Source organism: Xylocopa sonorina, chromosome 1, assembly GCF_050948175.1.
Source record: "Xylocopa sonorina isolate GNS202 chromosome 1, iyXylSono1_principal, whole genome shotgun sequence".
NCBI lineage: Eukaryota > Metazoa > Arthropoda > Insecta > Hymenoptera > Apidae > Xylocopa > Xylocopa sonorina.
This window is the reverse complement of record NC_135193.1, coordinates 15,407,434-15,434,316: the sequence shown is the minus strand read 5'-3', so window position 1 is coordinate 15,434,316 and position 26,883 is coordinate 15,407,434. Positions and strand designations below refer to the sequence as shown.

The window sequence follows — 26,883 nt, the reverse complement described above, 5'->3', positions numbered from 1 at the left end:
GACAACTGCACGTCCTGAAATACGAAATTATTATTTGTTTCGTTTAATAACACACTTTTAGAAGAAGCACGATATCCAGTCTACAGACAATATGATTAGAATGAGGCTTTTAAGTGGTTTTCAATGCCACCAAAGACAAATGTGCGGGTTTCTGTTTACGGTATTCAGAAGATACAACTCTTTGTATGTGTATAATAAAGTCATCATTGCTAGTAGACGTATTATACAGCAATTAATAGATAAGTGTAACAATGGTACATGAGCTTTAAAAACACTTGGTGTGATGACCAAATTTTTCTAAAGAAAAGTACTTATGGGTATGGTGTGGGCTAAATAAATACCGTGCAAAAGTTAAGTAACCGTTACCATATGAATTTTAATGAAATAACAGTGTTCTTACCATTTAAGATTAAATTGAGTCCATTCAGTAGAACAATATTCCCAAAAACTAACTCGACAGCTAAATATTTCTAAGACCAATCATTTCTGTTCGTTCGTTTCTGTGAAAAATGATCTACATTTAGCAACCTAAAATTCACCCGAAAAGACAAATTTGGATGAAAAATGTAACCAGGATTAATTAATAAATAATAATGAAAAAGGCGAGAAAGATAGTCCAGGCGAGACACTTTCTTATCAGAAACACCGGTGTGCTAAAGCGGGCGGTAAAGGCGTCAGATAAGGCACCATCGTTGATTGGATCACCGCGAGAAATCGATACCTCAGCCCCCTTTCCTCCCCACCACGGTTACGCGGCTTCTCCTTCTTCGTTTTAACCTCTGTCTTCGTCTTTCTTCTCCTCCCTCCTCTCTTTTCTGTGTTCCTCCTCCTGGCTCGCCGCCGTGGCTGCCTCCAATTTCCCCGTGACGGGCTCCTGGAGGATTCTCGAGTGCCCTCTCATCGCCCTCTGGGCCATCCAACCGAGCTCTGTCCGGCAGTCTCCATGCCAACACCCGCTCGATAAATTTATTGGTCGCCTCTGACAACACGAGTGCTTCTGCATACCACTTTCTTCCTCTCTCCAACTGGTTCGTCTTGTAACGCCCTCTCCGTCGCGCTCGAATACTTGCACAGTTCTTCCAGCTATACGGGGATATTTTCTTGGCCGATGCTCGGCCGCGCGGGACCTCGCGAAATGTCACGCGACTCTTGCATTTCGGTCTACCTGCTCGCCTCTAAAGCCGTTGTGCTGAGCTTGCTTTCTCTAGTCGTTAGGAAGTACTTTAAACTTTGTTCTTTTCGAGGACCCCGGGGATTGGTCTATGATCCCATGGTGTTTAGTTACAATTTTTGTATTGCGGCTAGAGAGGAACCGTGGCAATCATGATTATCTATAACTTTAAAGGTTTCACATATCACAGTTAAGTTTAAGTTATCAAATGTTATAGCACATACATCTATATAGAACCTCTGATGCAGCAGCCATTTTACAAAATAATGGTATCAGTAAATTTAACAGATATTCGCGATGGAATCACTATACAGTACTGTTTGATTTTGGCGAAAAGTTCTTTGTTTGGATTTGCAAACTTTCTAGCACGGTTTTGGTGCGATAATCGAAATAAAATGTGTAGATTGTTGTAAATGAGAGGATCGTGTAAATGAGGATCGAGGACCGTTCTCCAATATTGACAAAACTAGGTAAAATCCATTCTAAAAATCATCCAGTTGAAGATTGTACCTACATTCCCTTCAACGTGCAATAAAACCAGTCCGCAATTCCAATAGACGTGTGTGTGCGTGTGTGTATATAAAACGTTCGTTAATCACCATCGAACGATGCGACCGTCGTCTAGGTCGGCGCGCAATTAAACAGTCGGCGAATTACAGCGGAACTCTGTACCAGCGGCTACTCCGCGGCCCGGTATTGGATCTCGTCGGTGGATGGGGCTCGAATCAATCCGGCTCCCCCTTCGTGAAATTGTAAATAAATTAGGAACTGCGCGATCGCGACAGTCAACACGTTACTCGCGTGCGACCATATCTCTCTCTCTCTCTCTCTCTCTCCCTCTCCCTAGAGTACGTGTACACCCGCTGCGTGGCGCCACACACGCGTGTTGCGTGGCGGCTGCTCGACGAAGCGCATGCGCGAACCGACTGAGACCGTTCGACACGGTGGGCGTGCGTCCCGCAAGATAGAGGAGGATGAACGGGAATACGAGGATGAGGCTTGGCGGAGGGCCGGAAAGAGAAAGGGTCGTGGGTACGGGAGGAGCACACAGACGAGAGACTAACACATCGGAGTTGCGTTTATTAACGCATGTTGCACGGTGGGGTTTGCTGGCACAGCATCGGCTGTGCGGCAACCAGCCAGGCAGGGTCAAGTGTTCCTCTGCGTCCTTCTTCGATCTTCGTCCTTTCTCGTTCCCCCGTCCATCTCCACTCCCTTCGTCCCTTCCCTGACTCCTCTGTCCCACCTTCCCGCGCCATCGCGCGCGTCTCTACCCTTCGCCCCGCGGCTGCCGTCCCACGAGTTCTACGATCGCCTCGACCGAAGCTGAAATACCCGGAGAATGAAATGCCACCTAGTCGCGGTGGGGCCACGGTTTCCCGTCGCGCTTCCCGCGTCTTTCTCTTCCCTTTACTCTCTGACTGGCGATTGTTAATTTGCGACGAACGATCGATTATTACGGGATATATCGATATATATATATATCGATTAACACGGGACTATTGGTCTACTGGTATCGGGGAATAGCGAGTTGGGTGGGCGTTAAAGTTGTGGGATTGTAAGGGCATGCCGTTAAACGCGCTTATATATATGCAGAGAACTTTGTGTTCTCCTATAATCGACGTAATGTTCGATAAATCAAATTTTTTTAGTAATCGCAGCGGAACGTTGGAACGTTCGATGGATATTACGAACGATAATTGCAAAACCGCTGAACATTCGAAATGTTGTTGGAAATTTCGGTAATAATTATAGAATGAAGACCGTGGCATAAATCCGACCGAATTTCAATGCGAATTTCGATAACAATCGAAGGACCGCGAACGCGTTGGCGAACGTCCAACACGGCGACGCGGATTCCAATAATCATCGACGGACGCCTATAAAATGCTCCGAAATGTCATGGAAATTTTCTCGACGCTAATATCAGTGATCATCAAATTTTCAACACGAATAATCAATAACTACGAGACAGTACACAGTGTAATGAAATGTAACGGACAACTAAAAACTGTATTCCGACGCACGTAAAATTCTGAAATTAATTTGAAAAAAAAGAAGAAATAAATTATGGTCATTTACAGCTGAACCAACAATACTGTTAGAAATTTAACTGAGAGAAAAAGAGAGAGAGGAGAGAGGCTTTTGCATTTTCTGGTGGATCGAATCATCGTTATCGATGGAAAGAGGGAAACGGTGCGCAAACTGCGGAGGAAGAAAGTAAAAGTCATACGTCGGGTGGGATAGGCGGGTGGGGGTAAACGTGTCTCGTCTCTCGTTTCGTTTCGTTTCGTTTCGTTTCGTCGAGGCAGGCTCGTCGAGGCGCTAGAAGGGCCGGCGTTCGAGGGCCTCCATTACCGGCGACTAAAAAGAGGAGCAGGAAAACGCTACGAGAGAAGAAGGCAGAGGGTGGGAGAGCTGCGAGGGGATTGGGTGGAGGTAGGGGTAATCTTGAGCTGCAGCCGGCTCGTTTCTTCTTCTCCGCGGTTCTGGCAAAGGCGAGAATGAATTGCGGGCAGAGACGGCAAAGGGCAGAAGAAGAAAGGGAAGAACGGTGACGATAGAACGGGGTAAGGACGAAGAAGGAGAAGGAGACGGAGAAGTGGAGGAAGTTGAAGTCGCGAGCGCGCGAAAAAGGTACCCACCCGGCGAGAAAAAGAGAAAGTTGAAGGGTGCAACTGAGAGGAGAAAGAGAGAGAGAGAGAGAGAGAGAGAGAGAGAGAGAGAGAGAGTGAGAGAGAGAGAGCGTACAGCGGCGCGAGAGCGAGTGGAAAAGGGAACGAGAGGAGAGCCCCGTGCGCGGAGAGAAGAAGGAAGAAGGCGGTCGGAGGAATTACCGGTTCGTTGGCTAACTGGCTTCATAGAAGAAAAACCTCTTTATATGTATATCGCGCGCACGCACGTAAGCTGGCAGCGTGGCTGAAAAACGCGCCTTTAAGCCTCGAGTTTCATCGAATACACCCCGTGTACGAGTGGTGCGCGGAACAAAGCCACCGGAAATCGCCCGAGTGGTACTCTGGCCTGCCTGGCGCCATCTTGTACACGGCTACCAGTCACGGATAGGGAACGCACGCTCTCTGCTCTCTCATTGTTCTTGTCGTCAGGTAGCTGCGCCACATTCGGACGGAACACCCCCGCCTTTCTCTTTCCTCCATTTTTTTTCTACTTTTTCGTCGTCTTACTTTGTCCTTTGGTGGAATTCCTCCAGTCGCGTGATACGGAGGAGAACTTGTGGTCACTTTGATGTCGGTGCTGCTCTCTGGGGAACAAAGATGCATAGGAATACACGACTGGATTCTTGATCTTGAAAGTAGTTGATCGTAGAACGTAACGTTCTTAATAATTATTGAATATTAACAATTTTTTCTTAATAGAATGAAATATTGTTCGTATCTAATACCGAGCCACCAAATGGTGTTTTAATATTGGACGCAATACCGATGATGCACTAAATCTCGTTTACTTACCTTTCATACGAGTTTTTTTCCAATTCTCTGCACCTCAACCAGTTCAATGCTGGAGAGATTTATCGTTATTCGAAAGTCGCTGGCGCGATGTTCAACCTTGACCGTACCGTTTCCCCTTTTTTCTTTTTAAATATCGAAATCGCTATCCGTTCTTCTTACGCAAACATTATTCCTCTTGAAGCAGTCCCTCCAGTCTTATATGCTTAGGTGGGTGTAGGTAAACATTGTATAGCACGTGTAAGTAAAAGGTAAGCTAAATAAGCGTCTTCTTCTTCCTCGTCTCTCCTCTCTCTCTCTTTCTCTCTCTCCCTCTCCCTCTCCCTCTCCCTCATATTCTTCTTTTCTTCCTCTCCTTTTTTTCTTCGTGCTCGGATACACGCCAGCAGGAGCGTGTACGAAGTGTCTCTTACCAGCACTGGTGGCCTTTTCATTCGAGTTAGTCGGTTGGTCTCGCCTCTCGAGGAAAGCGGAGGCTAAAGGGTTTCGATTTCCGTGCCACGGCCGTCTTTTTCACTCTTAGCCGGGCGGCGGGTGGAAACGGGGCTAGGAGAAAAATTTATACGCGCCTCGAATTTTACCGGCTCGCCTTTAATTTCTAATCCGTCGGACGGAAATACCGGGTAAACAGGCAGCCCTCTGATTCCTCTTCCGTGAGAATCGTCTCTCTGGTTCGCGGTTCGCATGAGCCGGGATCTCCTGCCAAAGTCTTTTACAGTACGTTAGATCACAAGATCCCGAATATCTAAAATTTCAGTGCACCACATTGAAGTATCAAGCTCTGCTTAGCACTTGTATTCCATTAAACTAGTTAAAAATATTACCCTTAGTCATCTTCGCAGGAGAAGCTTGGACTTCGTTGCAAATGGGATCAGATCCCCAAATGTTCACTTCGAACTTTTTCACTGAAACAAGTATTAAAGTTTTGCGATTCTATCACAGATTTTCCTATTACAGCTGCGGAATCTATAGCCCTATAGTTCTACCTTCGCTTTCTCAATGAAGAACTGTGGATACTCAGAACTTCAAGGTGCTCAAATATAGTTTCGAATTGTGATAAGGATAGGCATAGTTTCACGGGGAAATCTTGAATGCTGTCAATGGCGAACGAAAAACGACAACGAGAAGAGAAAAATAGGGCTAGATAGAGGAGAGAGGCGTCGGGGTACGACGGGGTCGGACGGGAAAGTGTAATTTCAGTTTGAAACAGGAACGGGAGAGGCCGACCCACATCGAGGCTTCGAGTGTTTGTATTGCTGACGCGGCGATCCAATCCAATCCAATACCCATAGCGGATAGGCAACACACAGTGCATATATTGCGTATGAACGTATATCGCTCCCTCCCTCCCTCTCTCTCTCCCCCTCCCATACCTCCTCTTTTCCTCTCACCCCGTCAACTTTCCAATACAATTTCGCGGGATACGCAGCGAGTAAGCGCAGCTTTCATTTTGTAATTAATTGTCCGCCATTTTAACATCGTGAAATCAGTTTTTTTCCTCGTTCGACCGCGACTTTCCAATTAAATCACAACAGCCACACCTGAATTCCTCCGTACGCTTGTCCTGGATAGAGATGAACAGGTGTCGGCAGTGAAACGTTCCTGCATGAAGGCTGAGATTTTGTTGTACATGTAAGACGGTGGATGTCCTTTGTTTTTTGTGACTCGTAGCCTACTCTGCCTGTGCGCTGTTACAATCCTCAAGACAATTCCTTCCTTAAGTCGTTCGAGTAACGATTGACTCGCGTCTGTAAAATATAAATTAACAAACTTGAGTTGTGCAAATTACATTGTGCAACAAAGTTACTGGACCTCGAGTTTAATCATCTATTATGGTGGAACGGATAATATTTACCAGAAAGGGAAAGTGCGTACATAAATTTGCATATCGCATAATGAATATGTTTACTTGATATAAGCCAAATGCCAAGAATGTTTCAAATTAGCTGGTATCCCGCGTTTCTGCGGTCCGGAATCCGTCAACAGTTATCATCTACTTCTCTTAAACCATGTTGTCAAACATTTCCAAGTGCACCACAAATCTCCAGCGATGCTCGAATTGCCCTGAGAGTCCACTCGGAACGTTAAACCGTGTAGCGCACTACCGAGCTAGCCAACAGCATCCGCGTCGGGAAAAGAACTCTCGCCGGTCGAAGAAACGCGCTTCTATGGAAACAGAGAAATTAATACCCGTGGCGAGGTTCAACGTGGAGCCGGCTAATTAAATACCTGAGCGTGGTAACGATTTCGACCCTCGTGATGGGGTTGAAGCGGTCAGCCGGGGCTGCCGTGCGTGCCAGTCGGGGTTGCTATTATCATAAACGTAACAATAACGAGGGATGATCCGACGTGTAAACTGTTAAAACCCCTCCTCCACCTTCCATCCCCCTTGGCCCTTTTTTTCGGCGAGGGTGAGGATTACCGTTGGGGGCCCTTCGAACCACGTTCCCGGGGCTGGAATCCACGGGGGATGTTATTGTTGCCGCAGCAAGAGAGAGCGAGAGAAAGCGGTCGCCGGGCTGCTGGAAACAGAGACAGTGTAAGGGACTCTGTAGCTGCTTGGCTGGAGGATCCACGGGACCACCCCGTTCGACCCTCGATAACATTGCCGGTGTTTGCCGCCTCCCATTACGAGCTCGATTGAACCAAACTATACGATTATCATGCGTCACTGATAGTCTCTCTAGGTTGGATGAGGTTCCAGAATCGTGGAGAGAGACCGAGAATCTTTGTTGTTGGGTCTGGAGCGTTTGGTTCATAAACTTTCTCGGATGGTAGAAACTGGGTAATCTGAAAAGTAATTCACAGTGGTCACTCGAATATATAATAATCATTTAAGTATTGAAAGAGTGTGAACAGTTTAAGGAAAATAAATTGTATGTGGATATGATTGCTGTAAGAATAACCGATTTTTATCAGACCAGTTTCGAGCACATCAAAATGGAAGCTAGAAAGTGGAGAACAAGTGCTACACGATCAGTTAAGAATCAGTGAATTATAAGTGAATAGAAACGTAATAAGAATAAAAGATTCGTGATCATTCGTTACTCAAACTTCCATCGGGTTCGTCGTGCGACATACGATACGCGAATGCACGCAAACGTAAATCCTCCAAGTAACAACGTCGATGCTCACCAGTTGAACGGTTTAATCGTAGAGCGGTCTCGAACAGTTTTTAACCGGAACAAGTGGATCGATGGTCCCTTGGCTAAACGCATTCATAGCAGACAACGAGCGTCGCTCGCGTGTGGAATACATGAATACGAAATCCTCCACCTTCATTACCGTCACGTACCGCGAGCCTGGCAAGTCGCGGAACGCTCAGATGGTACTTCGCACGGACGCGATCGTCGATCTACGGGGACGCGCGCACCCACCAGACGTCCTCGCTCTCGGTTACTCAGCGGGTAGCTTATAATCAATTCAATTAAAATTGATTTCCACTCGTCACGATACATCAAACAAAACAGACCTACCCTCTTCTTCTCCTTTTTTTTACATTTTTTCTCCCAATGCTCCCGTGGCACCGCTCTTATTTCGTACTCCCCCTTTGACTACCGTAAAAAGCACGATCTCGCGATTCGAAACCAAGTTATAAATATTCAACGGGAGTCGAATACGGGGGGGAGTGGGCACCACGGCGAGTAGTTAGGAAAGAGGGGTAGGTCGCTCGTAACCGTTTTGTTCTTTTGTCAGCGTCGTCATTATATCGTGTGCCTTCAATTTTTCTCCCGTCTCTTCGGTAGTCGTGTTTGCGTGGGCGTGCAACGGCGAGAGGATTCGACGCCGGGGCTTCCTGCCGCGAATCGGCGCGGGGGCTGCTACGTCGATCCGTGTGCATAACCCGAGTCTATCTATTGCTCTCTCTCTCTTTCTCTCTCTCTCTCTCTTTCTCTTATTCCTGTAATACATACACTCTGGTTCAAAAGTGTTTAGAACGCTTGTTGTTCCTAATGAATCTGTATTATTAGATTTGTCAAGAACGACTTTACCGAGAAACGTTGAAGATTGGTTCTATTTATTGTACTTAGTATTATATCTATCTATCCGGCCTGGCCTTAATTTTTTGAAAACTTATTTAATGATACACAAGAGCAAGACAAGATTTAACACAATCAGATCTACAAAAATTCTTCTGTTGAATCATAAAAATTATTCCTCTAATTTTTCTGGATGTCTGTTACGGATACTCAATGAACTATTGGTCAAGCTTGTCCTCCAACGGGATGAAAAACAAAATGAAATTCGTACCATTTATTAAATTGTTCAGTGATGCCATCGCCTCTTTCCTTTCGCCAGCGTTCATTAGAATCAAGCAAGTGTCTTGGTGCTTTTGTACGAGGGTGTACGTGATGCGTGCCTGATTTCTCCTCGTTCGCCAGGGCGAGACACGCGGCAGTACCGGCGCGTTGCCCTTTCGAAAATCTGTTATTAGCATCGAGCCTTCCATTATGACGTTCCGCGATGCTGACAAACACTTTAGCCCCGTCCCGTCTTCCGTCGACGTGGCTCCGCACGCGCGTTTACATATTATTCGAGGGCACACGGGGCACGCGCCGCCACGCTCCACGCGCCAATTCACCTACGCGAATATCGTGCTCTCGTCGGGAACTTGGTCTCTTTCTTTGTCCTTCGTGGCGACGATAGACGCAGATGGTCGATACGCCGTGTATATTGGTATGGTCACGCTTTCCCGTTGACTGGCAGGTTCATTTGACAGCGGAGATTTCGACTTATTCGACGTCCGTGCTTTCAAGAATCTTCCAAACTTGTTGTAAAGCCTGCACTTGTTTTTATTCCTAGCTCCCTAATTGTAATCTCGGGTACGTAAACGGAGGGTTACCTCCAATCACAGCTCGGGAGAATCACCAAAATTGGGCTTTTCACTTTCCTGTAAAGCATAATCAAAGTCATTTATTGTATTGTTTCTTGTACTGGATATGGAAATAAGTTTGATTTACTTATATTCAGTTTTGTCGTTGGGCAACGTAAAATTGAGTGTTCCTCTCCAATTTCGATTTCACATTGATTCGCAACTCCTTTACGTTTGCGTTAACGAACATAAATTAGTTTCGTCCTGAAACTGAGTAACGTATGTTTGATTGTTCAGGTTATCAGAGTACAGGTGGCTACGAGAGCGCAGGATCCAGCCAGGTCGCGAGGCCAGGTCCGTGGGCAAGCGGGTATGGTACGCCCCAAAATTACCAACGTTATTCGGAGTACCAGCAGAGGAACAATTACAGCGTTCAGCAGTACGATCGAAACAATTACCAGAATCCGCAGTACAGTAACTATGGATCGCAATACAATCAGCAGCGGGTAAGATTTTGATGCTTCAGGCTTCATAATAATTTCTGAAAGTAACGAAGTACAATTAACGTTCCACGTACATTCGTTAGAACAAGATGAACAAGATTCATGTAACGCAACGGAGAGATTGAACAGTGTTCTTGTTATAATTTAATACAACGGTTGAGAAGCATACTCGACGATTAATCATGTTTCTTTCTCTTTCATGATGTTCTAGAATTATTCTTCTAATTACCAAGGGAATAATGGTGGGAACAGTGGAAACAGTGGAAACAGAGGCGGAGGGTGGAGACGATAGACGTGAACCTTTCTGTCCACTTACGTTCGACTAATGCCATCACGGGTTTACAATTTAGATTTAGAAGAAATTCACGTCTCGATTATAATCAGTTTTGAGGCCAGGAATCTACATCGTTGCGAGTAACAAACGGACGTGTTCTTTTTTTTACTCCTATGTTATTTTGGTATAAACGATGAACATGCACAACAATACGTTCATTTCATTTCTGTAGCTCGACTAGATTTCTTCGTTTTTATTTTCGCTGAGAGTATTCGCGGACTTTTATGTTAAACGAGAGTAGAATCGCATAATGTATAGCCCTTAGATGATCGACATAATTTCTCTTTTTCTTTTTCTCTCTAGTAGAAAGGTATACGGTACACGCATTATCTACCGTGGTGGCGATTATTACTCACTACTTAGCGACGTAAGAATCTATCAAGTGTAATTTTATATGAACTCCAGTGTAAACACGTAAAAAAAAGAAAAGAAAAAAAAAGGAAAACACCGGAAAGAAGATTTGTATAATACTATTCATCGCCGTCGATTGCTTCTCGACTGCGAAAGTCTCGATAGCCACGAGGAGCAATCGTTCCGAGCGAGCACAATTTGTTCACGAGAATTTCATTGTACAATTTGGAACTCGAGCGATCACATTGCGTATATTTGTTGTTCAATGTAATTTAATTTTTCGTTTCTTACGCGAATGATGATTGAATTAATCATGGAAAGGATTTTAGCGCGATGATGGCTCTTCATCGAGCATCGATAGAGAAACCAATCGTATATTCTAGATTACAATGTTACGAATGTGATTATTGATTGTAACACAGAATATTCTTTGAAACGGCAGCGATCATTCGTTTTACTCAGACTTCGTCATTCCTAAGTAAAACAATTGAGGTTTTGACGGAGGAAGAGGCAGACACGCTAATGAAATTGGAAATTCGTGAAGGAAGAAATGCAATCTTTTTCGTTTCTTAAATCATAACGTTGGAACTACCTCGGTAGTTCGTTCATTCTCCATGGGAATTTTATATATTTATAATATAGGCGACCACCGTATAACGTGGCAATCGTAAGTTCCCCAAAATGGTGGTGTTAGACGTAAGTATCCCTATTATACGAAAAATTACAGAGCTACTACTAATCAAAAGTTACATTACATATTTTCTCTGTATGATTACATTATTTTGTTTTTATATTTACAGAATGAGAATTTCAGAATTAAATAAATATATAAATTCTATAGAAAATAGAATTTTATATTCTGTGGAGTCATGTAGCGATGTCATGTTATACGGGAGAATGCCTCCATTTTGTAACAGTGTTGTAGAAATTCCGCGTTACGTATCATATAGTATCGCCTGTATTGCATTTTTGAAAATTTTTTCGGCGAAAGTATAGAAAAACATCTGTTTCCATTGCATCACGTGTTTCTCTCAAAAGTCTGTCGCTTTGATCTCTTTAGTGCAAATGGTTACTACCAGCTACCAATTGTTGGTCATTCTATATAGCGTTGATCTTGTCGGTTTAAAGTTCTTTTGCGATACGGCCTCAATTGTACCGCGTACCCGTTGTTTGCACATATCTTCAGTGTACAGAGAGGACACACATTCTTTCCATTATGGACAACTTGCGCTTCATACATGGAGATTTTTGTATTGTATGCACTTGAAAAAAAAAATATATAATTTAGTTAGTATCTGCGGATCAACTTTCTCATGATGTCGCATTCCTTTTCTCGACTTCGTCGACTCATCCTTCCTGTGGCAAAGAATTTTATTCTTGCTAATGTAAATCAGTGAAAAAGAAATGCATCGTTTTTAACCCGTTCACTGCCAGACAAATTAGAGCGTTTTGCTCTGGGTTCCAAGATTTTATTTGTTATATTTATGCTTATTCCGTAACGAATCACAACCAATCTAAACTTGTAACGCAAAGTTCGAGATATCTCGTAGATGGCAGGAAATGGGTTAAACATAAGAATTTCGTTGAAATCCTCTTACCTGATCCTTTAATTTTTACCGTAGACAGAAAATAGCAGACCTTAGTTTTCAGGCGAACAATCGTAAAAATTGTTGGTAGTTATAAGGCGCGCAAGCATGACGAATGGCGTGGTATGGTATCAAGATTGTGAAACCAGGCGGTCTGGGTACATCTGGTACCGGTCTACCAGAGCGGGCGAGCATTGAACCAGCGAGTACCACTCGAGAAAACAATAGCGAGCAACGCTCTTGTTCGCTCTTTCTTTTTCTCCTTCTCCCTGTCCCTCTCTTTCTTCATCTGGCTTCTCTTTCGTCACCCTGAAATCTGGAACTCGTGTTGTCGAACCGAATCGTTTCATCGGAAGCGGGGACGCTCGGTCCTTTCAGCCGGCCAAACCAGCGAATCGATGCGATCTTAGTCGATGCACCAACGGTAAAGGTAACGTGCATGTTTATACTGTAATAAAGTAGAAAAGTTAACACCTCGGTCTTTTCTTGTGCAATATTTTCAGTTGTTATCAGTACGTACCTTACAATGCATGCACGTAGCCTACAATGTTTCTTATTGTTGCGTTTTGAGAAACTTTGTGTCTAACAGACGATCGTGACAAAAGAATTAAGATGTAGATTTTGTAAATGTTAAATATACACAATGGTGTACCATTATTTTTTCTCCGTACTCACGATACTGCTGATAAAAATTTCAGGAAAATAAAAAATAAAATTGCACCGCATGTACGTCGGAGGATACGCGATAAAAATCACAGTGGAAAGAGTATTGTGTTCAGCACGGCCTATTTAATTTGCGCTGCCCGCATAAAATCCTCTGATCGTTCAGCGATACTTCCGATAGCCCGCATGGATAAGTGTAAACAACTATTTCGGTCCCAGCTTCTCACACGCTATTCCCTTGCCTCTATAGCGTATCCGTTCATTACTTTCCACTACGTGGACATAATTTCATAAGTAAATTTTATTTATTAACGAACATATCGTTGGAACCTTGGAAAATAGTTTCAACTCAACAGATTTTAAAAATGGTTCCATAAGAAGTTTGTGAAAAAACTTACCCGTTATCCACATATAAAAAGGAACAGAAACTCTCTTAAATCTTGTGGAGATAAAATTGATCAAATGAACGTATCTGCGGACATTTACAAGCAACTTCATATTGCAAACACCTGCAGCTTTTATTTTTTCATTTTTCGCTCAGTTGGCTATTCGCAACAGTATACGTCTATTCGACGCAATGTACCGTGATCAATTCTAAATAATATTTTGTATTAAATGAAAGAAAACGAGATATCTCGCTACTGGCCCGCCGTAGCGCGGCGAAAACAAGATCCTTCAGATTGCAAATTCCATTCTAGCTTAATAGATTCCAAAGTTAATTCTATCGATATTCCTGAATCGAGCGCGGTGTTCCTCTTTGAGGAATTTCGTGGAGGATGCATCTAGAGCGACCGACTCTCGTTGGTTATTGCGTCTGCACGCGATTATGGACGATCGAGCCGCGTCGTGCGTGCCGCGCATACTCCTCCCGAAGTGCTCCTTTCTGTGAAGCATGCGGCGTTATCTCGGCTTCCTTGTTGTCCCTTTGATGAAATAAAGCACTATCCGCGGCGAGATCTACCCCACGTTAGTAGTTGCGGTGTTCCTGGAATCTCTCTCTCTCTCTCTTACGCTCTCTTCTGTGTATACACGCTGTGTACTTTCTGTTTTTCTCTCTCTCTGCTTCTCTCCGTTTCTCTCTCTCTCTCTCTCCCTCTCTTTATTCTCGAGTTCTCTCGACGGTGTGCAGGACACAATGCGGCCCTTACATCTTCATCGAGTACGAGTCGTCGCTTTCGTGTAATGCGTTCACTCTGCGCTTTCCATACGGGTGTCCTCGACCATTTTCTACCACCTCGACTCTTGGGTTCGCTCGGACAGCACTTGTGTCGCTTTTCCTTCCGTAGCTCGCGCCCCTAAAGAAGAGCATAAATTAATTTAAGCATGCCCTTGCTGTTCGCTCTTTCTATTTGTTTTATCGACACTTAAATATGCCAACATAAGGCAGACACAAGTTTCAATCGGGCAGGCTCGCAATTGTTACAATTTTTGTACTGGAATCTATCGTAACCATCAGCGAACGTATCTATATTTGAAAAGTATAAAGTTATAAATCGAACAAACAATAGATAATAATATATACATACATGGAAAATAGATAATTATTGCATACCGTTAAATCCGTTTTGATATCCGCTTTCAACGAATTTCTGAAACGTGACCCAGGATCCAAAAACCGCTCCGCCATTCCCTCCTCTATTTTTTCGCGTTTTACTTTTACGTAACGTTCGAAGAGTCGCGATTTTTTTTTCCAAAATTGCCAAGCGTCGTTCTCTTCTCTCAGCCAAAGCCCATGTAAAACACGTTTGTGACGACAGATTCCAATGGTGTATCTACGCAAGTATTCAACCGATATATATTCTCTTTCTATATATATATGTATATAAGCACGATAGAGAGAAAGAGAAGAGCGGAATCAACAACAACAAAAAGGGAAGGGAGGCGAAGGGAAAAGAAAGGGGGCGAAAACAGAGAAAGAAGAAACTTTGGTGCACGTATAACTGGAGGCAGTCCGTTGGGTGGTTGAATCGTGGAGTGGAAGGCAGTGAGAGCCCTTGTACGCCCATGCAGAAGAAGGTCCAGGTGCGCCCTCACCTCACACGACTCTGCTCCACGGCACATCCGAGTTCTTCTCTCCCTTCCTCGATACCCTTTTTTTTTACTTTCCTCTCTTTGCTTCTTCTCCTCCATTCTTCCTCTTTTCTTTCCATCGGTAGCCGGCATTCCCTTACGCATTCCCGCCATTGCGTACCTGGCGTTACGCTACGCATTGCTCAACGTAAAAACGCAGCAACCCGTGTTAAATGTATACATGTATAGCGGGCGTGACATACGTTGCTCGCTATGTGAATACGCGCGCGCGCGACTCTCTGTATACATGGGTGCAGGCACCTAAAGGTAAAGAATAGGGGCTGAAGTACCGGCGTGCAAAATGGATGGCGGATGTAAATGCCAAGTAGCCAAGTGTACGCCGCTACTCTCTCCATCTCTTTCCCGTCCCGGTTGGTCTCGCATGATTTGCCCTCGCCCTCTCTTTCTCTCGTTCACGTGTACATTTTCTTACCCTCTTCCTCGCTCCGTGCCCGACTGTACGCCGCCTGCATTTGATAAGTACGCATTGGCCGAGTGTCTACGGTCTCGCTTGTGCGGCGCGAAACCGCGCGGAAAGATCAAGCAGCTGCGGATAAATTTTTGTGCACTCCACGGAGACCCCTCCTACTTTTGCGTAGGAACGGAAGTTAACTGAGCTTGAAAGAGATTAAACATCGCGCATTAAACCTACGACTCTTTTTTTGTCTTTCTCTCTCCGTGGGTCACGTGCTTCGTGCACGAGTGCCCATCGAAGTGCCATCTCTGATTTTGCATAGGAAATTTGCACGGGAGACAACGATCTTCTTTATTGTCGATCACACGGAAGTAAATGGCGCGCTCGAGCGTCAGTGTGTATTACCGGTGGCTAAGTACGTACGATCGATGCCGTGATATTCATCTTCAATTAATTCGACGAGTTGCCAGGATCGTGATTATCTCCTGAACGATCGTGGGCGACGGGAATTCTGCGAGGTAATGCGATCGCGCGCGGAAGGGAGACCGTGGGTGGTCGTCGTGGTTTTTCGTAACAGGTCGCGGGAAGGTGAGCTCTTTGCTTGACGTGCACCTCGTTACCGCGTCGGTGGAGACGGGCTCAGACACCGCGATGACGCAGCACCGGCTCCTGGTTACCTCTAGCCCATTGTTCTCCCCGCATTTCTTCTCAGCTCGTGCTCAAGTGCTCGATCGCTACCCTCCCTCGAAGCCCGGATCCCTCTGCGTGCTTTTAGCCCCGTACCGTGTCTACGTCCTTCGGGTCTAAACGGAATCGTAATTTTACGTTGCCGCACGCCGATGCAAGCGTCCGATCGTTCCCTTGACGAAAACCAGGCCTGGACGATCTCGTGTGACGATTCGATTCGATTTCCATCGAAAGTCGTGCGCCATTTTTATTCAGGTACAATTTGAATTTCAGAAACGGTTGATTTCACTTAATTTTAGCTATCACGGAAACGCGAACGATCTGCGCACGAAATGAGGCATGAAAGTAATATCCTAAGGAGGGGATCATTCAGGTGAAAAATCGATTATCTAATTTGATAGTTTGTAGAGATTTTCAAAATTAAAAATACAACGAAAGTAACGGATTTTTGATGTTACAGGTCAAATTTCGGATCTCTTCTCAGAAATGCGAGTAGTAACAAATGCACAAGAGGATTACTTCGAAAACGACAATATCAGTTGAAATACACAGTTCTAAGGACGTAACTTTTATACGCGTATTTTAAGAATTAAAAAGCCATGTCTCAAGATACGGAAGCCTAAGGAAAAGTACACGCTCAGGTAACGTACCGTACGTGTCTATTCGATAACAAGAATATCACGTACCTAAGAGTAATAGCCAGAATCATATTTACCAATATAAACGCACAAGAATTTACCGTTTTTTTCTGTACGTTAGAACATTTCCTTGAACGTTTCACGTAATAAAAAATTCTTGATCCATTAGACAGTTCCTGTAGCGATTGCTTAGGAAATCACAGAGTCCAACGGCCAAGGAACATTCGAAGTTAAAGATTCAGGGAGTCGGTAGTCGAGTGAGCAGTCAGATAGGAAAAAGGAGAAAGGTGACGAGATGCGACCCCCCGCGAGGTTTCCCGCGCGGGGCACCCGCCTGTCGATAATGTCCCGTACCAGTTACCGACAAGGGCTTCCACCTGCGTAGCGCCTCGATTCCGTGGTTGACCCCCCGTGCGAAACGGGGCCCCCCCGCTTGCGTCACGTCGACTCGTTGACTTCGGTTGTCCAGTCTCGCGGAAATAACGACACGCTCGTATGGAAAAAGGAGCGGCGAACGCCACCGTTACGGTCCTCATCCTGTCGTGGGGTGCAAACGTGCCGTGTAGAGACAGAGCGCGTACGCCCCTGGTGGCCTCGCCGTGTGTGGGAACCTACGATCTCGCGATTTTCCTTCGCCGCTCGAACATAACCTCTTGAGTGTTCACCGAATAGCCGCTAGGCATATGCGTTTCTCTCGCGCAGCCGAAAGTGCGCTGGCAATAATTTTTACAAAAGCGCTGCCCGTGCACCCTGTGTTCTACCTTCTGCTCGATAAACAATATACCATCGTGTACGCGCCAACGGGCCGACGAGTGGCTCTCTCTCTCTCTCTCTCTCCAGGTACAATGCCATCTTATGACATTTTCGAGTTCGACCGTTGTTGTCGAGTGCTTAAGTGCTCGTTATACACGCCGCGTCAAGCTTTTGTGTCGCAGCAACTGTTTTTTCGGGCGTCGGTTAAGTGTGTCCGGGGACCCGGGTCTAAGCGAGCCTTGTTCTCTGCGCTCCGCGAGAATCGAGAATTAATAACGGACCGAATGCGCTTCGCAGCTTGCCCCGGCATTGCGCCGATTATTTAACGAACATCGCGCCACCGCGGCGAGCCTGATGCTCGCGTGATTGACGGGGGAAACGCGACGAACTACCAAGCGCGTTTCTAAGCTCCGATACAAGCACGGGGACGTGAAAATTGTTTAGAATAGAATATTTAACCGTCTTCAACTTTCCACAGCTTGATACTCCCAGTTTGATAACGACCCAGACGAGATCACCGTGGACGATCAATTTCCATCGGTTACTTCTCTCCAGCGGCTAAGTTCGAGTGAGAAAAGCACGAGGAAAGTCTCGGTCAGTAGGTAGAGAGCTAGCTGTCACGGGGAAAGCATTTTCCATCGTCTTCAAGCGCGATTTACTTCTGGAGGTCAAGCTCGCCCACGCAACACGGCTTCCCTTCGGAGGCGTATCCACGGGGCGTGTTCGCGGAGCGGTAGGGTCGAGCAGAGGCGGAGTTATTTCCCCACCGTTTCCAACGCGCGATTTTTGCTCCCAGCCGGGTACCCGCGAGTCTGTCCCAGCGTGTGTGTATACACACGGGGATCGTTCGTTTCTCGATCGTGTGGGTAGCACAAGCGTGACGTCCGCACGCTTGGACACGGGTCACAGACAGCAGACTTTGTCGGGTTTCCTTCGGCCGATCACCGGCCGAACGATTTCTTATGCCGTGACATTGAACGGTGCCCCTGTTGAGAGTCTTGTACAGTCGTGACTCCTTTCCTCTGGTCTTCTCTTTTGACGAAGTGCGCTTTATTATCTAACGGGGCTTGCGCGAAGAACAAACTTCGGGTGTGCATCGAACATCGACGAACGATACTTTCGCTCGTTCGTAATCCGATGTTCTTACGTAATCCTCGTTTTCGTCGAGTTTAGTTACGAAGAGCATCGGGCACGAGTTATGAAATGTAATCTTCTTCTTCTTCTCTCTTTCTTTTTTAGTCGTCTGCAGTTGATAAATCCTGCGTGTCGCCGACTCCGATGTCTACGGCTGGAAGATTGGTTTTCTGATGTTCGTAGCGACTGTACGAGACTACACGCTCCTTTCAAATTCGCCGTGTCGATCAAGTTTATACATGCCATCGTAATTGAACGATACTCTGCTGAAGATTATTCCAAGTGGAACTCGAGGGAATATTTGAATGCTGCGGGTCCGCGTACGCTTTGCAAACGCGAGATTCTCTTATTGTGAAATCGTTTCATAAAGGTTTACTTATGAATTGATGGTAATGGGAACGTGAGAATATGGGAAAGAGCGTCGTATCCATTGTATAGCTATTGTTTCTAGTTTCTATGGTTGATAATGGATGTGGAAGTTTAGCTACGATAAACTAGAGATTGTATCGCGTTCTACCGACGGATCTTCTCGATCACGATCTGGATTTAATAATGGGTCGTGGGGAATATCCGTTGTAGACGGCGCGATCGGCTTGTACATAGGTTTATATCTTACATACGCGAACGGGGGAATATCGCGAATTCTCTGACGGCACGGATGGCAAAGGCATTCTGGCGTAGCAATTACCTGCAGGGCGAGGGAGTCAAGTAGCAATATCTGGACCCGTTATCCAGTTCGGTTATCCCGGTTGGAATGCTTTGTGTCGCCGGCAATCTGCATTTCTACCTGTTTGAACGGAAGTCTATGAGATCCGCGGCATGATTTCAAATGAAATCGACTCTTTGTCCCCCGGCCGGAAATTTCCAATTCAATAACGCGCGCGGCCAGGGAAACGCTCGCAGAGACGACTGATTGACTGATACCCCGTACGGAATTGGATGGAACGCGGGAGGACGGAAAAAGTTTTTCGCCCGCTCGGCCGCCATCGCGGGAACTTAACGCGTGACCGACAGTTCCACTTTTCAAATTCATTTATCGGATCTTATTAAGTTTGCCGCCGCGCAACTTTTCCCGCTGCGAAAATCTATAAACGCTATTATACATCGGAAACGTTGACGGGGTATTAAAAGGCTACTTGAAACTGGAACTTGACGAATTTCGAGAGAATTGCGAACAATACCGATTATATAAATATTGAAAATTATAGTCCATTTGTGACATTCAGGGAATAATTAGCGCAATACGATGCATTAAGGTTCTGGATAAAAGTTATAATTCATATTTTATGATGACGATAAAATAGTTACTGTTATCAACGAAAAGTCGGATATGTTTTGGAACTGATATGTCTATTTCTATATTTCGCTTTAGGAAATTCTTCCGCTGGAACCTATGAATTACGAATACCAGGTACTTGCCCGACAACCCTTTACAATGCATTAGAATCCAGCAGCTATCAAGGGAGAAAGACGACATTAGCATCCTGCCTAAGGACACCCTTGCCTAGCTTTCGCGTCTTAGATCGAAACAGCCTCGTGTTTTCGTCGCCTCGGTATTCATGAACGGGGTTCTGACGTAGGGCGTCGGACTTCCTTCTCGTTCATGAATTTACAATCGACTCGAAGGAATCGCACAGACTAGGGTTGCGCGTGCCATTCTCTCAGAGACAATACTGTAAGTGCCGCAAAATTCGAAGACCTTTTGCGCCAGCGATTAGAAAAGCAAATCGTTAACGAAATATTTTCCAGATACTTTTTGGCAGCGACATCATAGACACGCAACGTTTATGCTTCACTCTTAGCCGGCGTCGTTATGAATTTACAATTGGCAAGGAAGAATCGTGCGGACGAAGGTGAATATACGAGCATTCTCTGGGAAGCAACCCTTTATTAAGGTTCATGCCTTCTACTCTGAACTTTTACTGCTTCTATCGATTCTCTACTCTCGCGATAACATTAATCGCGTCAAACGGCAGCAATAAATCCGTGGTCAAGCTAATAAGGGCGTCAGGAGGGAGGGGGAAAATGAGAGAAACGATAACCGAGAAAGATAGAGGCTGGAGATTTAACGGGCTAGGGTGAACGGGGTGCGGGGAGAAGCGGATGGGTGGCTGGAGCCACGTGCTGCTGTCACTGGCACAGATTATATTATATAGGAATGGCAGCGAATAGGTGTAGATATAAGCGTCGAGCGGCAGTTAATAAATATGATAATGGCGGGCAAAGCGAGAGAAAGAGAGGGGTGTGTGTGGGGTGCGATATGGGATACCAGTGTATAAGAGTGACCACCAGAAGCGGAGGCCTGTCACTGTCAGGACCTCTCGTATGTCATGCGCGGCACGCACGAACACACGTATACACCAGAGGTTGGGCGACACGCGCGCGACGACAGCGTCGGACCATGGAACGCGTGCGATCACCTTTTTTCCCTTCATTTTTCTGCCCTTCGTCGTCATGTAATTGTTTCAGCAATTTGAGTACGACTTTAGAGCTGTATACTCCGCTATCTATTGTCTACTGTTTAAGTAAAAAGCTGACTCTCTTTCCTAAATCGTCAGGCTTTGCTCTCTTTTCGCGTGATCGCTTCAATTTGTGTCTTTTACGACACATTTGTTAAGATGATGCATCCTGAATTCGCTATGCATGTTTATGGAGTTCTGAGTAAGTACTAAAGTAGAAAAATATGTACTGTTACTTGATTATCTGATTAGCTAAATAATGTTAATTATTCTTTCTTCATCTAGATTTGCCTGAAGATTAACCAATTGGATACTACTCTAGATTTAAAAAATACTTGGAAGCATAAATCATTGAAGTATCGTCATCAACTCATCTTTAAACACGTAACTAGTCATGCTATGAAAGAATGCGTTAAAGTACATTGGACAGGATCATCAAATTATAGTAAGCGCGAGATCAGTTAAACGACCTAATCATCCACACACAAAAAACATCGAACCAAAACTTATTACACGATTAACACAACGTACTTACATCTACCCTCCTGTAATCTAGAGCAACGAAAAGGCCAACGGTCCGCGTATCCCAGAGAACCGCGCGGCTCAAGAAAAACTTCGAAACGCAAAACGCTGAAGGGTCATCGTCGTCAGTGGCAGCGGTAATTCGCGAAATTTCATAATATCGCGACGAACCGTTGGAGCAGCAGAAAGGAAAAAGGAGAACGAAGAATACGGCTGGTTTCCCCCTCGGCTTTCATTAATCTCACTTCCGCCGTGGAAGTCGGAAACAGTTTTCTGCCGGGCAACCTTTCCCTTTTGACCCGGTAAATTGCGCGCGCGCGCTCACCTCACCTCGCCTCGTCTCGTGTGTACCTACACCCGCTCTTCCAAGAGCAATTAGTCACGGTGCTCTTGATAAATCGCCGGAATCCTACCCCCGTGCCCGGGGTTAAGTCCCCTGGCTCCAGACCCTCGGCAAATATCCAATAACAGCCGGGCCGACTCTCCTGCTGGTATCTCTCTTCTCTCTACCTGCATACTGGGCATTAACCTTCACCTATCGAGGAGATCGGCTTACCTTAATAATCGTAGCTACACCGTGCATCGCGTTCTAAGGGGGTTACGACGTTACGAGGCCAGGTACGCGCGCGAGGGTGTTACCATGGCGCTTGTTCGCGAACCCGGTTCGTTCCGCGTCAGCGGAAACGGACACGATCAGGAATCATCGGAGATGTAATGAAACATTCTTAGTCGCTTCTCTTTGTTCGGTAACGGGGTTATAAGACTTGCTTTTCCATTTAATTGGAGGCTTAGGAATGGAGGGGAAGGTAATTATACATAGTTCAGGTTCTGGTAGCTGAGTGTTTGACAAAATTACACTTTGGTTGCAGGTTGGTACGATTCGTGAAAAATATGGAGGTCCGTGACGCTGATGAGTAGACTGTGGATCTGCACACTCACACATTTATTGGGAAATCTCAGTGTTCATGTCTTTATGCTTATGAAAATGTACATTCACACAAGCAGTCTGGTAACGTATACATAACTATGTATCCTTCTTATGAATGAACTGAATTTTACACAAAGTTACTTTCATTGGAGTATATTTAAGTTTCTGGAATTATTTGAAACTTTATTTACACTCTCTTTTCTGAATTTGCAAGTCCTCACTTTCGAACGTTAAGAAGTAGACTTGGCCACAGAATACAAAAGAAATAATCGGGCCCGCGTTCTGATGACTCGCTGAATCATACGTCAGCGTCGAACTCTCGTTGATCCGCGCTCCATTCAGGTGTATTCAATCGTTTGTTCTGCCCTGGCCGAGGGTTAGCAAGAAGGGGAGAAGTAAGGTAGAAAGAGAATGTAGGATAGGTCAAAATTGAGACTACGTATCGACGTATACCTCGCAGCACGCCTGTTCCTTTGAATAAGTATCGTTTTATTAATATCTCTGTCGTTATTTACAAAACTTTGTAATAATCTCTAATTTTCTTCACCGTCACACGCTACTCGCTATTCGTCAATCGTTATACTTTTTACGCTTGTTGATGTCTGTGTACGTATGTACCGTGTAATCAATGTATACATGTGTGTGTGTGTGTGTGTTCTTGTGTGCGCGCGTGTACGTGTTATTATTAATGTCGATAATGCTCGAGCTCGCTAAATCGTTTACAGTAGAACGTGAACGCCCGCTCGCATCGGGTGCCGTCGTCGAAATTCACCGCGCTTTTCAACATCTTGGCCGACCTCGACCACTTTGTAATATCCCTTTTCTCGCGGCACGTTCGTCGCGTGCGCGCCTAAAAAACACCGGCGTAGCGCACATTATATTTACACCATCGGATTCACACCTGTGACCTCGTTATTACGCGCGCGCCGCCTTTTTCTCTCCGCTCTTCTTTTCACATCCGGCACCGATTTGTTTCTCCCCGTCTTGCATCTCGTCCTCGCCTTGGTCGTCGACCGTGGGGAAAATCAATTCTCTCTGTTCCGCGCGAGCGTTGCCGCGTCACAATTTCGCGACACACGCGAGAAAAACCCCCGTAATATACATACATATTCTCTCTAACTATATACACGCGTGTTCCCGCCTGGAACACGCTCGCGACACGGTTTCACCGTTTCCATGCGAAGAGAAGGAATAAAAAATGGAAACGTTGGATCCGTAGTTCAGTTCAATTGAATGAACCGAGCGCCACTGCCGGTCGATTAATCCAGTTTCGGCTCTGTTTTCGTCTCCGGCCTCTGTGTCACGTTCGTCTTCTTTTCACCCTCGCCTTTTCGTCTCTGACGCTCGCGTACGTACAGGTTGAAAGAGTACTATATAGGTCGCTGTATGATTCGTGAATGTGGTTTTCCTACTGGCAGTCAATTGGTCGACCTCTCGCCGTTGATTTTTCGCCACGAACTGTTTCTGCTCCCTTTGAAACACTCGGTGATAGATTCCGGCGCTCCGTGGACTGGTATTAGTGAGAAAATCGCAGGCAGATACATTTTACATGGAAGATTGTAAAAGAACAGATCGTTGGTTTCTACCTAGATTAAAGTATAAGTTGTTTCTTTGGATACGAATTGCTGTCTCTTCTGTGATTAGCATTCACACCAGTACTGTAAAGTTTTTAGGATTTTTTAATATCCGGTGGCAACAAATCCACGAACCATTGGAAATTTCTCGCATCCTCAAATTTGTTTGCAATATTTCTAAGCTCTTTGCTTGAAATAAGAATTAGAATAATAAAGAAAATGAGAACTTATGAGAAATGCGAGTGGACTTATAAGACGATCGAGAACTTAAAGTTTCTAAAAATTGTTTCTCAATGTTGCTTTCAGGTTCGAACCCGTTATTATACATTCCACAGAGGTCGTCCTTTTGCCATCAAATTTCCATAATGGTTGATACTCGATGCATCCTAGATTCGGTATTAAATCGAATGATTCAGGTCTGCAATTTATCGCAATCGATATCCAAACCATCGAAAGTAGCCATTCGTATATCAGCAAATCCATGAAATATCGCGTTAAACAGGCTCACAGGTTCCAAGTATTAACAAATCGTGCGAGTTTAGTAGATACCGGTAATAAATTCAAGGCTCACTTACAACTCAAATTACGAAGTTTTCTCACGTCAGAATTTTTACATAAAACATTAATAGAAAATTCCATTCTCTATTTGCATTTGATTTTCGTAACGCAACATACTTCTTCTCATTCGACAAGTTCAAGACTTAAACCAAATCAAATTATTCCAAGTCTTTTATTTCTACATTTTTCAGATCTTTTACTTCAATCATTAAATTTTGTTAAAAACTATAGTTCTTTATTTCGTTAAAGTTTTCTGATAAAAATAAATCCATGGATCAACGTGAATACGTTTCATACGAATCCCTTTTCTCTCTGTTTTAGCTGGAACGAAACGAACGTAACAATTGAAAATTTCAAAGTTAACCTCCGGCCATTGGCAACCGGTCCGCGCGGAGGACATCCCATTGAACGGAAATCCGAGTCCTCTCCGATGGTGCGCGTTGTTGCAGCGCAACATTGTCGCGAGAGTGCATCTCCGGTGTCACGCGCGATGCACACAGCTGGTGTACGGTTTCTCGCAATTGGAATCGGCGCGCATCGAGTGCACCCCGGCCGGATAATCCGCGCACCTGCGATCCGCTTCAATGTTTCGTTGCATTCACGCTAGAACTGCACGGTCGCCCGTGGGTGCGACAAAATTCGGTAGCGCATTTATTCAATTACCCTTTTAAGCAACTCTGGAATCCATCGGTGTCATTCGTTTGAAAAATGATCTCGTTAAGGTTACCGATCCTTTGAGAATCGGCATTCGATTGGCATTTAAAATGGGCTACCTTAATCGAAATTATTCTTTTATACGAAATAAGAATTCGCGTTACATCAAAGAAGATCGAGGTTAAGTTTTAAAATAATACTTCTGTCCTGACGGACAATTAAGGCTCTGATTGGTTCCAGACCGCGTCCTCTATGAAGTTTACTAGTAAAAGACAAGTTGGATGGTTGAGTAACCTAACTAGGTTTCTCAATTCGAGTTCGTGAGTGGAGTTCGCATCGCGATAGACACGCTTTAATCATACGTATTATAATGTTCTTTAATAGCTCGCACCTGTTTCTTTATGCGTAGGGCAGAATCGCGTTGAGTTGGTCTCGCGAAGCTTTGATTCTCATAAGAAGGAAGAACCTCGTCAGGACGTCTTCAAACTTAACAGAAAACAGCGTTTAACTGATGGGTAAACCGATATATGTAAGTACTGTATTGTTCCTCTGCAAACTCCCGAACTAACCACATTCCGGAATGTTTCAGATTCGTCGCGATTACGGGTTTCATCATTCGGCGAACACTCAACGCGATTCGTAGCCCCTCGCTACTTCATCGAAACACCACAAGAGGGAAGACCTTCACGCTGATCACTGACTTCAAGTAAGAACCGTCCTGCGGTCTACATGGAATCGTTCTCCGTTCGATAAACTTCACATTAGATTCTCTCACATTGGACAATGTTTAAAAATTGTGTCTGCGTCTCCCAACAAGCAGACGGTTCGTTGATGAACTAGTATCACCGAGTCTTTGAATCCAGCGTCTGCTATTGTTATTCGTCACCAAGGAAAGACAGTCTCTTCTGGATCAGTCTCGTCGTTCGATCTGAATGAACCAGCCCAGGCTGTGAGCTGTTCTGCGAACGAGCCGCATAGATCGGAGTACGCGACACAGGGCTCTTTCTAGAGGCTGTCTTCCGTGGGGTACCAGGCGGCTGGACCTGCGACGGAGGAATTAACCCCCGCCGCGGATGGCATGTACTACCAGGTCCGACCCTGGAACGGCAGGTACGCGCCGCATTGCGGCTGCTGTTGCTGTTGCATACTCTGCTGGGCACCGGTCCTCGAGTACGAACAGTGCTGGAGGCTTTGGCTGGAAGTCATCACGTGGCCCACGCCGACCACCGAATGATGGGACACGGAGGAGGCGGTGTGATGCGAGCCGTGAGGACTGGACGCCGTGGTCATATGAGGTGCTGGACTCGCCAAGGCCGCGCTTGGTCCACCGCGGCTGCCCTCGTTTCCGCCACCGCCGCCGCTTCCACACGGTTTTCCGTCCTTCACCAACACCGGTACGGCTACCCGTCGTGGCGAACTGGCACTCTGCAACGGAAAACAGTATCGTTCCCTAAGTTGAAGTAAATTACTAACGCAAATTTCTACATTGTACAGGTATGAGAAGTTAAATAATGCCATCGACCCTACAAACTCCGAAAAATGTCGCAGCGACTCCGACTGTCTAGTACTACTGTTGCTCTTATACCGTTTCGCTGGACAACTTTTC

General features: G+C 45.3%; 2 protein-coding genes across 2 annotated transcripts in view; one reads left to right on the top strand and one right to left on the bottom strand.

Moving 5' to 3' along the window:
- Positions 1-10,862, top strand: part of Rat1 (5'-3' exoribonuclease 2 Rat1) — a 30,518-nt gene extending 19,656 nt beyond the window's left edge. Inside the window, exons 16-17 of the mRNA XM_076894835.1 lie at positions 9,746-9,954; positions 10,163-10,862. Coding sequence (XP_076750950.1) covers positions 9,746-9,954; positions 10,163-10,243 — 290 coding nt within the window. The 3' untranslated portion in view covers positions 10,244-10,862. The remainder of the gene's footprint in view (positions 1-9,745; positions 9,955-10,162) is intronic.
- A 14,704-nt stretch (positions 10,863-25,566) lies between these two features.
- LOC143423653 (uncharacterized) overlaps positions 25,567-26,883 on the bottom strand; it is a 121,093-nt gene continuing 119,776 nt past the window's right edge. The window contains exon 7 of the mRNA XM_076895144.1: positions 25,567-26,702. Coding sequence (XP_076751259.1) covers positions 26,361-26,702 — 342 coding nt within the window. The 3' untranslated portion in view covers positions 25,567-26,360. The remainder of the gene's footprint in view (positions 26,703-26,883) is intronic.